Raw genomic sequence first — 15,494 nt, 5'->3', positions numbered from 1 at the left:
AAAGTCTATCTACACTACCAATTATATGTGACAAACAAAACATGGGATGTGCCCATATATGGACATGCTGATGTCATATCGCTACCATATTTGAGTATATCACTACCGCATTTGGGCACCACACAAACTAGTTTAATAGTGTAGACAGCTTTAAAGTTTGCTGTTGGCAATGCCACATGCTATGGATATTATATAAAGATTGAAAACTAAAACATAACATCATCCTTCCGTTTAGTATACTGTAATTTGTACTTTAATTTATTGAGGTTAAATTTATATACTTAGATAAACTGTTATTTTACAATTTTCTTGTTTTGGTAGGGATTACTATTTTGCCTTAGGTTTATCACTCAGTTTGCGGATGTCTGGTAGGAAGGGAAATATGGAGCCACATAATGAATTTATCTTTATTTTTTTTACATACCAGCATACATATTCAGCATATCAGATCAAAACGGCAATTACAGTTTATTTGATTTGTAAAGAAAGATCTGTTGAGTCATTTAGATTCTAACCAACTAGGTATACATTTTTAGTAAATAATAAGAATTTTTTTATTTAATCAGTTATTTGTAACCTAAACCTGTTTGATGCAAAAAGTTTGATCTGGTAATAATTTCAACTATTAAATATCTAGGCAATATTGTTTCTCCTTTATGACTTTGTCAATTTCCAAATGACAAATTTCAGTATTTAGTTTTTGTCGATTTACAGTATATGGCATATGACCCAAGAATGCTAACACATAGATAGACAACAATACATGCACCTTACAGTACACAAATGATTAAATCCAAAATTCTATTAAAATAGTGCAGAATAATCATGTAACCACAATGATTCATATTATTTGTACCCAAGACTTTCATAAAGGTTTCTGTAAATATAAGTCTCATAATTAAGGAGCACAATATGGAATAATTTGTTTAAAGACCCCTTCCCTGCAATTTTGGACGTTTTTTGGAAAATAATACATATATATCACTTTAAAAACATTAAACCATGTCATTCCTTGTCTTAAATGTACGTTTTATGGTAAATTATGATAAAAAGTGAGAAACAATGCACTACCTAAGTAGCTCGCGGCGATCGACCTCTCGTGGACGGTCTTAGGCCTAGCCTAGCTAGGCTTAGTTTTGTAGGCCTAGCTGGTAAACATCGATAACGTACGAACATCGTACGCTAGCTATATACCTAGCCTGACGTTGTATAGTTGCTGCATTAATTGTCTTTCTATTTTTGCCAGACTCCGTTGATACAAATTGGGGAAAACCCGGTATTTTCGCTGAAAAGTTAGGAGTCTTCCATTTGTTTTGGCTTCACGATCGATCGAAAAGTGGGCGAATTACAGGTGAAAAACAAAAATATCAATACGCGCGCAATGCATTTTGGGATTTATAGCGGGCCGCTATAATTATTAGAATCGATTTATTTTTCACATTTTTAACCGTTTAAAGACGAAAAAAGTTATCGCAATAGGACCATGTAGTATTATTTTTACATTAAATATAGTTTGTGATCTTAAATTAGATCTCAAAAACGTAGGGAATGGGGCTTTAATCTTGTCTTACCATTTACCATACACAACAGTATGATATGTCTTGACAAAATGCATTAACAATATTAGGAAAAAATTTTTTATATTAAGAAAAAGTACATGATTGGCAACTGGAACTGATTTAATTTATATTGACATTTAAAGTTAAGTAAGCCAATCATTAATGCTTCGGACGCTGTGATTGGCTATTAAAGGAAGAGCATTTTGACCGACTTTTGAAACTGTCAAAGAATATAAAGATTATTAATTTTGATGGAGTCGTGGAGAAAAAAAAATAAAGATAATTATGAAATTTATAAATGTTAAATTAGACAATTAGATTGTCTCCTGACTAGACGTGTCCCTGACTAGAGGTGTCCTTGAATACAGGTGTCCCTGAATACAGGTGTCCCACTTTAATTTAACATTGAGGGTATGTTCAGACCTACGGAGTTATGCTTTCGTATCACAGCCAAGGTCATATTTTAATGAGCGTCGTAAGAGCAAAGTGTTCAGATTCATTGCAACGAAGTTGCGTTACAAACTGATATGATGTCACTCGCTGGCGATTAACCAAACTCTAACGCACGCATAGACCTACCTTCGTTGTTATTAAAAGTAGTAGTGGTTGGTTTAGGAGTTACAGGCCTAGACCGAACACTTGGGCTCGGCATTATCGATTGGTTGTCAGGCATACCAACCAGCCGATCGTTTTGGGGTTTGGGTTTATATTTAGTCTATGACCTAAAATATCATATATGATATGGCAGAAAAATGTTCAAATCCCGTACTTGCACCGGCTCCATATTTATTTACTTGGTCTTTCGCCGCTTTATACGATGACCCCTTCAATTTCGTTTGGATATTAAATCCTTCTTATGAGGATGGCCCATCTGCTAACGTGTCTGCCATCTCGTTGAACACAGACATCTTGTTGCCGGTGCTTTTACGCCAGTTTTTCACTTCCAACCGATCTCTGAACTCAGGGCTTCCCCACAATGAAATAAGGTATTTTACTTCGGTTTCTCGCCAATGCCCACGCTTCGATGACATTTTAAATTAATTAATATAATAATATTAATAATAATAATACGTGTATAGTGTAACAACAAAAGGTATGATTTTTTCGCACGTTCACCGATCACAACAAATGGACCAGCTTGGCTATACGAAGAGGAGCACATGTCACGATGTGATGTGGCGAACATTGTAATTTGATTGGCTAGATATCTAACCTAGGTCATATTCATCGATGCGTGACTTTCGTATTGTAAGTGACGTCCACTAAACTCATACCTTGAGCTTTCGTAGCGTACGAAATATCAGTGTCGTACGAGGTGGCTTCCACTAATCTTTTCCTGGTTCAGACCTATGGACTTGTACGCCGCTTACAATACGAAAGCATAACTCCGTAGGTCTGAACAGGCCCTTAGTAACTAAACAAGAATTTCAGTAGTTCATTAAGTTCATTCATTCATAAGTAAATTACAACACGATCAGATTCATTAATTAATCTATAAATGTACCAAATGTCCTTGGAATTAACATGTCATTCATTAAAAAGTTAAACAGTAGCAAATATTACTAATTACTATATTCTATAAACAAATCTTATCTCGGTCATGCTAAACAAGCCGATAATAGGAAGTCAATAAAGAGACCAACAAGAAATGAACAGAAGTGTAAAAGCAAGAACGTTGTCAAAATAAATTAAGATTTCTTTGGTAACTTTCTCAGATTGCTTGCATCCATTTAATTAATTTACATTCTCACTAAAAATTGTAATTGTGTATTATTAGCATATGGTTACACCCTTCCTCTCTGCCTATCATGTTTAACTCGATTCTTGGTCTGATGGCTTCTATTCAATGACTGCCAACAGAACAAAACAATTAAACTCATTGAATTATGTGATTTGAGAAGGAAACGTGAATTAAACACTTTGGTTGTTGATTTGGTAATTTCCTTGTTACAATTGTAACTTGGCAAATATTTGCTATACACAATTTATTTTTGTTTTTAATTCAGTACAACCAATTACGACGTTAAAGTCCTCCTTCCCCAATCAAATACACAGCTTTTTAATTTCACGTGATGTTGAAAAAAAGAAACATTTTCAAAAGTAATGATTGGATAGTCAGAAAAAAATATCCAATATTTAAAAAAACTATACATTTTGAATAATGGGAAAAAATAGGTCAGACAGTTGGCAACAGACAAGCAACGACCCATGTGAAATGCACTATACTTTATTAATATTAAATTAAATTGTATATCATTAATTTAATCAAATTGGATAATAATTAATATTTAAACAAGTGAAAGAATAACACATAATTAAAAATTAATTAAATAAAAATGAAGAAAGATTATTCAGAAGATTTCAGTATATTTACAAACATTTTTAATGAAGGTAATTAATCAGTTTAATGAATGTAATTAAAGATGGTCTTGTTGAAGGTTAGCGTAAGGATGTGGCATGTGAATAGGAAACTTAGTAAGCTGGGCGGGTACTAGATGGTGTAGACGGCCAACTTAGTAAGCTGGGTGGGTACTGGAGATTGGTCTGAATGTTCATAACATTGGATCCGCAATTAGAAAACAAAGTGTATAAATAGTCCACATAATGATAAAATTACACAATTTCAACCACAATTTTGTTAAACCTCCTGAAATAAAAACTGTGAGTTGACTTCCAATGTGTGGATTGATAAATTAGGCTATTTGCTTGTCCTTCAACCCTAAAGCTGAACAAGTAAGACAAACCAATCTACTATTTTTAGGGGCATAATGTAATTTAGGAAAATAATTTATTATTTCCTAAAATATATTTGGTTGCCCAACATTTAGTTATTTAGATTTTCTTGCATTTTTTTTCTCTAACCACGATTTATATATTTTTGTTTTATCCTCCACCAACACTGTCTTTCCTCACACTTTTTAGAGTTTATCAGCATATATCCTTGAGTAGTATGAGCCATGTTATATTAAATTACATTTCTGTCTACTACTTTCCTCCTCATCCACTTTGTGTATCATCTGTTAGAACCTATCATTCAAGCAGTCATTGAGTCTAAAATAATTCTGCACTTTGATCAATAACTCTGTCATAGGGCAAAACAATCATTTAGATAAATAGGTGTTGTGATTAATGAGTGAGATTCGATCAATTTACTTCAGAGCTTTAGTTAATTAGGTTTTTCCTTTTTGATTAGTGTTTGTTTTCGGTATCGGACCAAGCCCAGGATGACTGCAGTAATGTTGCATGATTTTAAGATATAGTCATAGCTGTTTAATTAACCGAGGATTATTTGTTCTCTATTTTTAATTATTAAATGTGTACATAATATGCAATTTAAAAATAGATTTACAGATTCTAAATGCGGGGTCTAGAAGGTACCCTAAATACCTTGTTGTAATGTTAACCAATTCTGGTTATTTGTATCTATTGTTCAAATATCATAGGAAAAATTCTGTAATACACCATCACATAGTATCACATGTGACACCTGTACCAAATAGCCTACAAACAGTACAGAAAATCTTGTGCAGTTGCACAGTTCAAAATATTGAATACTGTGTGTATATGTTGTTTTTTTTTTAAGTTTGAGGTCTGTGAATTAATTCTCAATTCTGACCATATCCTTTACAAATTACATCATAACCTGACATTTTTATTTAATTCTTAACCAAATAAAAAAAAACTTAACCACTACAGTCATGTAATTCTTTATTATATGGTGTTAAAATAGCTCTTACCACGAAATGTCTTCCATCATTAGGGATAGAGATGACATTAAAACAGGAATTTAGATTTTTCTCACATAGTGAGGGTTTTTATTGTTTATAAGTAATATGTAATCACTTTAAAACCATAGTTGAATAATTTAATTTTTTGTTTATCAATCATATTATTTAGAAGTTTATTTTAAAACTATTTGTTTTTTAGTTGTATCTTCTATCTTAGGAAAGATTACCGTTCTAGGGTAAGGAAACACCATTTTGTCCGACTTATTGGATCCAAGATGGTGGATAATTTTCAAAGGTAGTTTAAGTCCTTCCTGTCATTTTGATACTCAATGCATGCAATTTGTACGATATAATACAGCATTAAAAATGACGTATAGTTTACACACGCACGTCATTATTCAGTGCCTGTATACACGTCATTATTCAGTGCCTGTATACACGTCATTATTCAGTGCCTGTATACACGTCATTATTCTGTGCCTGTATACACGTCATTATTCAGTGCCTGTATACACGTCATTATTCAGTGCCTGTATACACGTCATTATTCAGTGCCTGTATACACGTCATTATTCAGTGCCTGTATAAACGTCATTATTCAGTGCCTGTATACACGTCATTATTCAGTGCCTGTATACACGTCATTATTCAGTGCCTGTGTACACGTCATTATTTAGTGCCTGTATACACGTATAACAAACAATTTACATACAGTACAAATGATCTCATCCTTTTTTCCTTTATACTTAATACATTTTGTTATATTGTTGTTTGAGAAGTTCACAACAATGTACTAGTTCTGTTGTGTAAACATTTAATGTTTCTTGGCTAATTATTTACGTACCAAAACTATAGGAAGCATGGCATATTCAGATAGTCAAGTCTCTTAAAGCTCTGTCTACACTATCAAACAAGTTTGACAAAAAAAAAGTGTGATGTGCTCAAATATGGTAGTGATATGACATCATCATGTCCATATATGGGCACATCACATTTTTTTGCCACATAATGTTTGAAAGTGTAGACAGAGATTAACAAATTTGTTTTAAGACATTCATATTTTGTTATGTTTTTATAAGAAACACTTCATTAAATAAATACATTTTTCTTACCTAAAGCAAAAAAATTATAAACCAAAAGAAAGTGGAGAAAAGAGTAGGTGCTTAAAATAAAGGAAAATTTCAAACCCATTAAATATTCATTTTTGATATTTAAAAATATAATGTTTTGGTAAGATAAAGTTTTATTTATATTATTAATAGATTTAGACTTTAATTTTAGATTTTAATGTGATTCATAGAGTGAGAATTGCTGCAGAACTTAAAATAGGGTAGGAATAGTTAAAACAGGGAAGTCTGCCTTCTTTTATAGTATGTTTACCTAACTATCATTTTCTATTAAAGTAAGATGAAATTAATTTTTTAAATTTTAACTTGATAGCATCAAGAGAGAACACAACATATGGAAAGAGTAGGTGTTTTAAGGAAAGGAAAGTCTTCCTATTTTATAATATTTTAGTAAAATAAACTTAATTTCAGCATGTGATTTGAACTTGGTTACTTTAAAAGGAAAAGGAATTGAGGAAGGAGTAGGTGTTCAGGAAAAACGTGATAGGACATAGGAACTAGGTTTTTTTTTAAAATCAAAAATTATATTTAATTTAGCAATATTTGTTAAACTTAAAGGGCATTATATTCAGTATTTTACAGACACACTTGATTTTAGTTTGTATCCCGTCCCCTTCCCACCCTCTATGGTATCACAATTGTATAGGCCTAGTATGTTCAAGCCTGATTTCTTGCCAGTTATATTATTTTCAACAATTTATGTGGAGCAGTACTAGTTCTCAATAATATGCACAGAGAACAGTCAGTTCATTCACCCGCATATTTAATCTTGGTTTCCACTAGGACGTAACGCAAAAATGTAAGTGCAAAGCAAGTGATTTGACCTATCACAAGCGATGGATCATTCAAACTGTCGCTTGTTATCTTACTTGTGTTGCGCTTACTTGTGTTGCATCTCTAGTGAGAACCAAGCTTTAGCGTAAACCGAAGAATACGTCTATACGTTTTACATTGACATTAAATATTAAAACATATTACTTTTCTGTTTGTTTTTTGTTAAAAATGTCAATGTTATTTGTTTAATGTATAATTGTGTTATTTTCTTTCTTTCTTTTACTTCTTTTTTTTATTGATTTTATCTGACTGATAATTATTGTTTTCCAGATGTAATGTAACATTTTATTTTAATAATTTTTAATTGATCCTTCCATATTGTATGTTGATTGATTTTATTGCTTTTTTGTAGATAAAATATTTTGGATGTATTTCACAAAAATTCACTCTAATTTAATTCACAAATTTGCTCAAATGAAATGTGTATGAATAATTGTCTTACATATTTTTTTATTTTTGCATAAAAAATGAATTTACTTATATCCCATTTTGAGCCTATATCTAAATTACTTATTTTGTGAAATACTACTGAATTGTTCTTGATAAATGTGGCATGTTTTGTATATAGCAATTGGTGGTTTTTATATCGTTGCATGATATTCTTATTATTAGATGAGCCTTGTGAGCCTGTGTATGCTGTTGTCGAGCCAACAATTTACGATGATCCCCACGGTATGTTTTACGTCTTTCTTGTTGCTTGTCACTTTGTATACATTAAGTTTGGTTTTCACTAGATTGCAGCACAAGTGCGTATTTTGTGCGTCCGTCGTTAAAGTGCACACACACACGTTTTCAGAATACAAAAATCCTTGTTTGCAGTTTTTATACGTCTTTGCATTGCATATACATCCTTGCAATGCATCAATCTCGTTATTGTCGGCATCTTTGCAATGCGTTTATTTTCGTTGCGTTGTGTCCTAGTGTGAACCAAACTTTAACTTTATCTATGTTAATCACATTTGTCATGTATACAGTGAACTCCCTCAAATTAGAAACCCATAAAACGATAAGTCATTGTAAACAAGATTTGGACCAAATTCTGTCCCATTCTTTAAAAATATATTTCTAAAAACATTGACAAATCGAAAAGGGTGTCTGATTTTGAAAGAGTTACCGTATTGGTATACTAAGCTATTTATTGGATTCAAGTTTAAAAGGTAAATACATTTGTTTTATTAATAAATATATTCATATAACAATAATAAAGTTATACTCTGGAAGAATTAGTACTACTTCTGTCGTGCTTAAATGTTATAATGTTATTTCAAACATGGGCTGAATGATCATATTCTTGGTTTACTGAAGGTATATTGAAACTGTGAAATAATTATCTTTTCTTGGTTTTTATAACCTTGCTATGTCTTGACATTGGAATTTATCGGGAATGTTTTTGACATAGCGATTTTATGAAACTGAGTTGGCCAGACCGGCTAAATTCTGTGTGGTGGTGCTTCTAACTACCTTGTTATTGAGTGGTAAGTGCCATAGTGCTTGGTGGTGCTTCTAATCAAGTTTCACTAACTACCTTGTTATTGAGTGGTAAGTGTCATAGTGCTATCTTCGTGAAAAGTTAATTCTGCTGGAACAGTCCTTGCATACGGCATACCTATAAAAAAAATAGGTATTACATACTAACTCAATATTGTTATCAATTAACTATTATATTTAATATGTATATAATATATAACTTTATTTCTTTTATATATTGCAACATTTTTGTAAACTTGTGTATATATCTCATGTTATCAGATTTGAATTATGCAATAATCTTGCCATTAGTATATATCTTGGTTGGAAACATCCAAAGCAACTAACAGCATGAAAATAAAATATGAAATAATATATTATTGACATGTTTTCATTGTTGATTTAGCTAACTATTACAAAAAATGAACAATGAACATTTTAAGTAATAAGAAAACAATATAGTTTGTTTTTTTTTTTTTATTAATTTCGGAACTTCACTTTTGTAACAGTGGCACACTTCACATTTTGAAGGTGCGTCCAACAACAATATATAATAAAAGAAAGCACAAAAAGATAGACAAAAACATACTTAAAACTTACTTAATCATATACGGTAACATATAATAAACTCATTCATTCCCCTATAAAGCCTGGTTTCCATAAAATCGCTACAAGACAGAGCGTAGCTTTTCTATGGAAACGCTAGAATTTATTGGGGATCTAGTACGCGAGCGCAAAATATTCTTTGGTACGCGTATACGATTCATCGCCGGCAAAGTTGAACATGGTTGAACTTTGCTGATTTGACTGCAATGAATCGGGGACATCGACGCGTGTAGCGATTTTAATGGAAACCAGGCTTTATATAACATGTTCATGTCTACCAGTTATAGTCATAAAATCCAAATCATCTCCTCTCAGCTATATACGGTATATAATACTTTTAACATTTAAAAACCACCATACAGTATAAATGTTTATTGGTTAACTGCCTTAATATGTTAATTATGAAATCTACTGGTTCTCTCCCAACTTTTTTCTTTTGGGAAATAATATCTGAAAACAAATGCTGTACCAAAACAAAAAAAGTAATGTGAAAATGATGATAAACACTAGCTCGTCTGAGCACGAATGTATCCTGTCCCTATTCACGAGGTATCCACACTTGACTTTATTTTTCCTGTTAATTCTACGTCGTACGTACCGCAAATATTCTGGCTGAGGAGTTTCCTCAAAAGCGTGCCTTTGGGTGCCTAGTTTTATAGCGAAAACACAAAACGATAATTGTATTACAATGACAGAAGAAGAAATCCATTAAAAAATTACTTTTCACGCTTTGTTACGAACGTGTGCCATGACATCGGTGAAATTACACAATTAAAAACATGTCTATCTAAAGGAAAAGCATTTTTAGAAATGTATTTTAGATCATAAAAGTTCTTCTTATTTGCCTATTTATCTCATTAATGATGCTTTCGTTTCCACCTGAGACCGTAACATATGTTGTAAAATAATTAAAGATGAAACTGCAAAAATGTGCGATATTATCGATGCTAATTAGATTGTCAATCACTTCTCCGAAACATTTGAAGATGTTCCGTACTAATCGTAAAATGTCATTTATTTCGGGTTAAAGTTATTTAAGCGTGATATTGTACGTACATCGAACAGATAAAGACTAAATGACGTCGCTGCAATGATATATTTATTTCCTGTTGTATATTAAAGATGACTAAACAAATTTGAAAATGAATTTAATTTTATTCAGTAACAGAAATGCTGATTATTATTGATAAATTAAGGAAAAGTATTAATTGCCAAGGTTGGCACGTGTTCTTCAAATTATTAAATGTCCTAGAAAACCAATATTTCACATAAAAAAGTAAATCTCTCTCTTCCAAGACTTTTCTTGAGGCAAATGTCTCAAATTCTTTTTTTGTCATAAAAAAACATTGAAAGTTTCAGAATTTCTGGACACAATAAGTAGTGTATGGGGTGAGTTCCATATGTGAACTCAAGCACATTAAATTCTTGCAAATTTAAAAGGAAAAACTTTTTCATTCAATGTTGCAATATAGCCGTTTTAATACAACATGCAATTTAAGAGACAATAACAACTTAATTACGAAAGTTGAATGAGGAGGAATTATGTCATTTCTTCCACCTTTTTTCGTAGAACTTTCTAATTTGATTAAAGTGTATTTAAAACAAATTAACTCAAGCTTGTGAGTCGGCCTATTCATCACCAGTATAAATTTACAAAATGTTTATTTAAATGCATCAATTAATTAATAAGCTTATTGCATATTGGAAATCTATTAATGAATGTTCCAATGACTTGACCATCAGCTAACCACAAATCTGGAAAAAGATCAGTAATATTTTTTTTCTTTTCTATATTGCAGTAATTAAGTAGCTGTGAATTTACATTTGTGAGGGTATATTAATTATAAATAACCATGAACTATCGTCTCTCCTAGATAAAAACAGATAATTTGCATTAAATAATAATGTTTATTTCCAACATATATCTACAGTAATTACTAAATGATTTACTTAATTACTTTTGATCTTGTTCGTTTTATTGACCGTATCAGTTGATAATCCAAAATGATAGTAACAGCATTGCCAAGTAAATGTTACATGTTAATCTACCAATATACGTCTTTATAACTAATTCATTTGCTTTTTTAAAGTTCATCAGCTTGCATTGAAGGAAACAAATTAATATCGTACTTTAAGTATTTCCTTAGCGGATCATTCATCACTCGTAACTGCCTTTCTTAATTTTGTCGCCCAGTTTTGCTCTCTCAATCGCAAGTCTTTCATAATATCGCCTGTCATGATTTTTGATATTACTCCTTTTCGTTTACCCAGAAGTTTGTGTGGTTTTAACCTATTTAATACCAATTTACTGTGACTCTGTATTTTTCAGGATAAGTGTTATTCATTGATGACAAATACAATTAATTTGTTTTATCTGTGGTGAAATCATAACAAGTCAATTTTAATATACATCATCATTTTTTATTCTGTCGTTTTAATATAGTTCTATGTGGGTGTATTTATTTGGCTTTATTAATAACATTATTTGCTACAAAATTACATTTTAATAGAATGTGACCCATCGGAAGATTTAGAGGGCTATCCCTGGTACCATACAAAATGATTGCATTTTTCATTTTGTCTGTTGTTAAATTTATATAGTGTCAAAATACATAAAATCAAATCAGATGCCTTGTATTCTTTAAGGGAAAATTTTTATAAAGAATTAAATGGCACAGTTCCGTTATCGAAACAAGCCTGAAAATAGCGCTACACCTTTAATTGCTATATAATATAATTTTAAGTACTGATATATATATGGTGGGATTTACTAGGTCTACTACTAATTGTTTTTAAATTTTTCCTCCCACATCAATAAAACTACCTAAAATAAATACCTATAAATGAATGAATTATATCCAAGATGATTACGCTTTTTGCTGACTAAATTCTCTAGAGTTGGTTTCCAGTTTTCTTCTTGTAGGTCTGGACAATAAAGCCATAATATTTTAAAATTTGTAAAGATAAAGTGAACTATAGTCATCACAGTGTTGTGATAATCCATGACCACAGACGTCTTGCCGATCCTAATAATTATATTATAATCTATAAATATACATGTACTTCAAGGATTTGTATATAATGTCTAGATAATTTTTGCAATGCACAGGTATTATTAATAAATATATTTATAATCATGTAATACTAACTGCTTCAGATTGGTTGCCTTATAAATATAATATAATATCTTATATTCCAAAACTGTTATATTTAGCACTATAATCCCCCTGTAGTAGGTGGTATAGGTCTGCACCTCTAATTATTTAACAAATGTCATTGTGTTAAATATCACTAATTCTCATCCTACTATGACATTGCATCCATCATTGTCTATCAAAGGTCTTTCGCTTTTGGCTGTGCTTGACATTTTCTTTGTTAGCATCACAGCACATCACAGGCTCCTCATAGAAATATTTTTAATAATCTTGCTTACTTTTTATCTCCTCTGCCTCATCATATCCTGTTTTCAAATATTCATCTAGGCCCCTCCTTCCACACCTTTTTTTTTAAAATGATTTTTCACTCTTTTATTTATGCAAGGTGTGATAATTGACTCATTTATCATATTCACAAAAATATAATTTTCATTTTTATACTTTTTTAATAAATATTTTGTGTACTTTTTCTTTCTATCATTTGTCATTTTAATATTCTTAATTTGCTGTTTATTCTATAATTTGAAAAGTTTTTTTTATCATTTGCATATTTTGTATCATTTTTGTTTTGTCATTTTCTTTTGCGTTCATTCTCACGCATGATTTGTTTTAGTTTGCTATCCACCACCTTCCTCAGAGGAGAGAATTTATTGTGAAGTGGGAGAGGGTATTTTTCATCATGACCAAAACCGAGGTAAACCTCTGTTGCATGCAGTTGTTTTCCATTAAAACTAACATAACATTAATCACATGAAATAGATAAATACTGTAGGAGGATATTGACCGTGTTGGCAGAGAGTGTATGTATTGTAAGTCTCAGCCTTGCTTTGGTCTGCAGACAGACATGGAGGTATAAAATACCTCCATGTCTGTCTGCACAACCCTCAGTTAGGCCTGTCTGCACAACCCTCAGTTAGGCCTGTCTGCACAGCCCTCAGTTAGGCCGGTCTGCACAACCCTCAGTTAGGCCTGTCTGCACAACCCTCAGTTAGGCCTGTCTGCACAACCCTCAGTTAGGCCTGTCTGCACAACCCTCAGTTAGGCCTGTCTGCACAGCCCTCAGTTAGGCCTGTCTGCACAACCCTCAGTTAGGCCTGTCTGCACAACCCTCAGTTAGGCCTGTCTGCACAACCCTCAGTTAGGCCTGTCTGCACAACCCTCAGTTAGGCCGGTCTGCACAACCCTCAGTTAGGCCTGTCTGCACAACCCTCAGTTAGGCCTGTCTGCACAACCCTCAGTTAGGCCTGTCTGCACAACCCTCAGTTAGGCCTGTCTGCACAGCCCTCAGTTAGGCCTGTCTGCACAGCCCTCAGTTAGGCCTGTCTGCACAGCCCTCAGTTAGGCCTGTCTGCACAACCCTCAGTTAGGCCTGTCTGCACAACCCTCAGTTAGGCCTGTCTGCACAACCCTCAGTTAGGCCTGTCTGCACAACCCTCAGTTAGGCCTGTCTGCACAACCCTCAGTTAGGCCTGTCTGCACAACCCTCAGTTAGGCCTGTCTGCACAGCCCTCAGTTAGGCCTGTCTGCACAGCCCTCAGTTAGGCCTGTCTGCACAACCCTCAGTTAGGCCTGTCTGCACAACCCTCAGTTAGGCCTGTCTGCACAACCCTCAGTTAGGCCTGTCTGCACAACCCTCAGTTAGGCCTGTCTGCACAGCCCACAGAGGCCTCAACGATTAGGTAGTACTGTCTGCACGAGTATGCCTTTCCACTTGGCTACCAGCAAAGACATTTGTGATTGGCCCGCAGTAGTCCTGTCTGCTCGGCGAATAGTATCTACATAGTCCAGCAGTATGCCTCTCTGCTCAGTGAGCAGTAGATCTGTCTACATGGGCAGGAGTAGGCCTGTTCACTTGGTCAGAGACTATAGGCATACATGCTCGGCTAGCAGAAGAGTGGTCTGTCTGCCGTAGTAGATATTCCTGTTTGGTCACTAGTAGACCTGTCTGCTTGGGCAATGTCATTCTTATCAAGTGAAGCAATTCACAAAGCTATTAAAATTGAATGATGGGTGACAAACTGAGCTATTTAAAATTTAGGGATGGCTGACAAAGATTAAGGACCCGTTCAGATTGAGTTACCTGGGTAAATAATAAGTCTGAACGCATCCTTCAACATTGAGTTAACATACAAGTTTTCCAGTGGGTTAAAATAATATCAGACCTAATCAAATTTATAATGGTTAAAAAAAACACAGCCTACAAGTGACTGAATGGTATTCAGGGTAAGGTAAGGTATTGCTAATGCAGTATAGTTGTTTAAAAGCATGCATTTCATCATTAACATATCATAGTAATATTTATTTGTGTATATTTTATACATAAATGATTTGAACACTTCTACACGTAAAACATTTACATTCAGTTGAATTTATGTAGTTTATCTAATATATTATAATGTACACATAAGTGTTTTGTATGTTCCCTATAAGTATCTGTAATTATTTGAATTTACTATAGCAAAAAAATAATTTCCCTAGACATAGCTGTGTGTACTTTAATCATTTATATACTTCCCTATTACTGTATCTTGACTTAGCACAAGTTAATTAGCCAATCACATGCATGTTATTTTAAGACCAAATATATATTTAAATAAACTCAAAAGGCCAGATTGCTAAATTAAATCATTTTTTTTTTAATGAAAATGTTTATTTAAAGAAGGAAAGCGTATACACCCATTTGATTTATTTTCTCCTAGACTTTTTTTGCAAGTTAATATAGTTATTAATTATAATGCAAGGATAAATTGCGTAAAGGAAAATAATTAAATTTTATATCCACCAGAACCATTCCCATCATTTTTATCCCATGTGTTGGGATGCATGTAACAAACTATAACGTATAAATGTTATCTTTTATCACTATATAAGATACATTTTTCAATTTCATATATTACATAATATAAACTATATATAAAGTTTATTTTAACTTAAAATTAGGATACAAATTACTCTTTTTGAGTAAAAATTCCAGGTTAAAAAGTGCTATTTTTAGTCCGCTTTCAGTTGATATCACTT

The 15,494-nt window shown here is 32.7% G+C and overlaps 1 protein-coding gene across 22 annotated transcripts in view; it reads left to right on the top strand.

Annotated features, from left to right (window-relative positions):
- Nucleotides 1-15,494, top strand: part of LOC140054098 (rho GTPase-activating protein 5-like) — a 93,355-nt gene that overhangs the window by 50,774 nt on the left and 27,087 nt on the right. For 16 of the 22 annotated variants that reach the window (XM_072098945.1, XM_072098961.1, XM_072098953.1 and 13 more), the window contains 2 exons: nt 7,861-7,920; nt 13,090-13,170. The exons of 2 other annotated variants lie outside the window; for them this stretch is intronic. In XM_072098945.1, coding sequence (XP_071955046.1) covers nt 7,861-7,920; nt 13,090-13,170 — 141 coding nt within the window. The remainder of the gene's footprint in view (nt 1-7,860; nt 7,921-13,089; nt 13,171-15,494) is intronic. 4 more of the 22 variants (XM_072098955.1, XM_072098954.1, XM_072098967.1 and 1 more) reach the window with 1 other exon arrangement.

Source organism: Antedon mediterranea, chromosome 7, assembly GCF_964355755.1.
Source record: "Antedon mediterranea chromosome 7, ecAntMedi1.1, whole genome shotgun sequence".
NCBI lineage: Eukaryota > Metazoa > Echinodermata > Crinoidea > Comatulida > Antedonidae > Antedon > Antedon mediterranea.
Note: the sequence above shows the minus strand (reverse complement) of the source record. Positions and strands in the feature narration are given on the sequence as shown.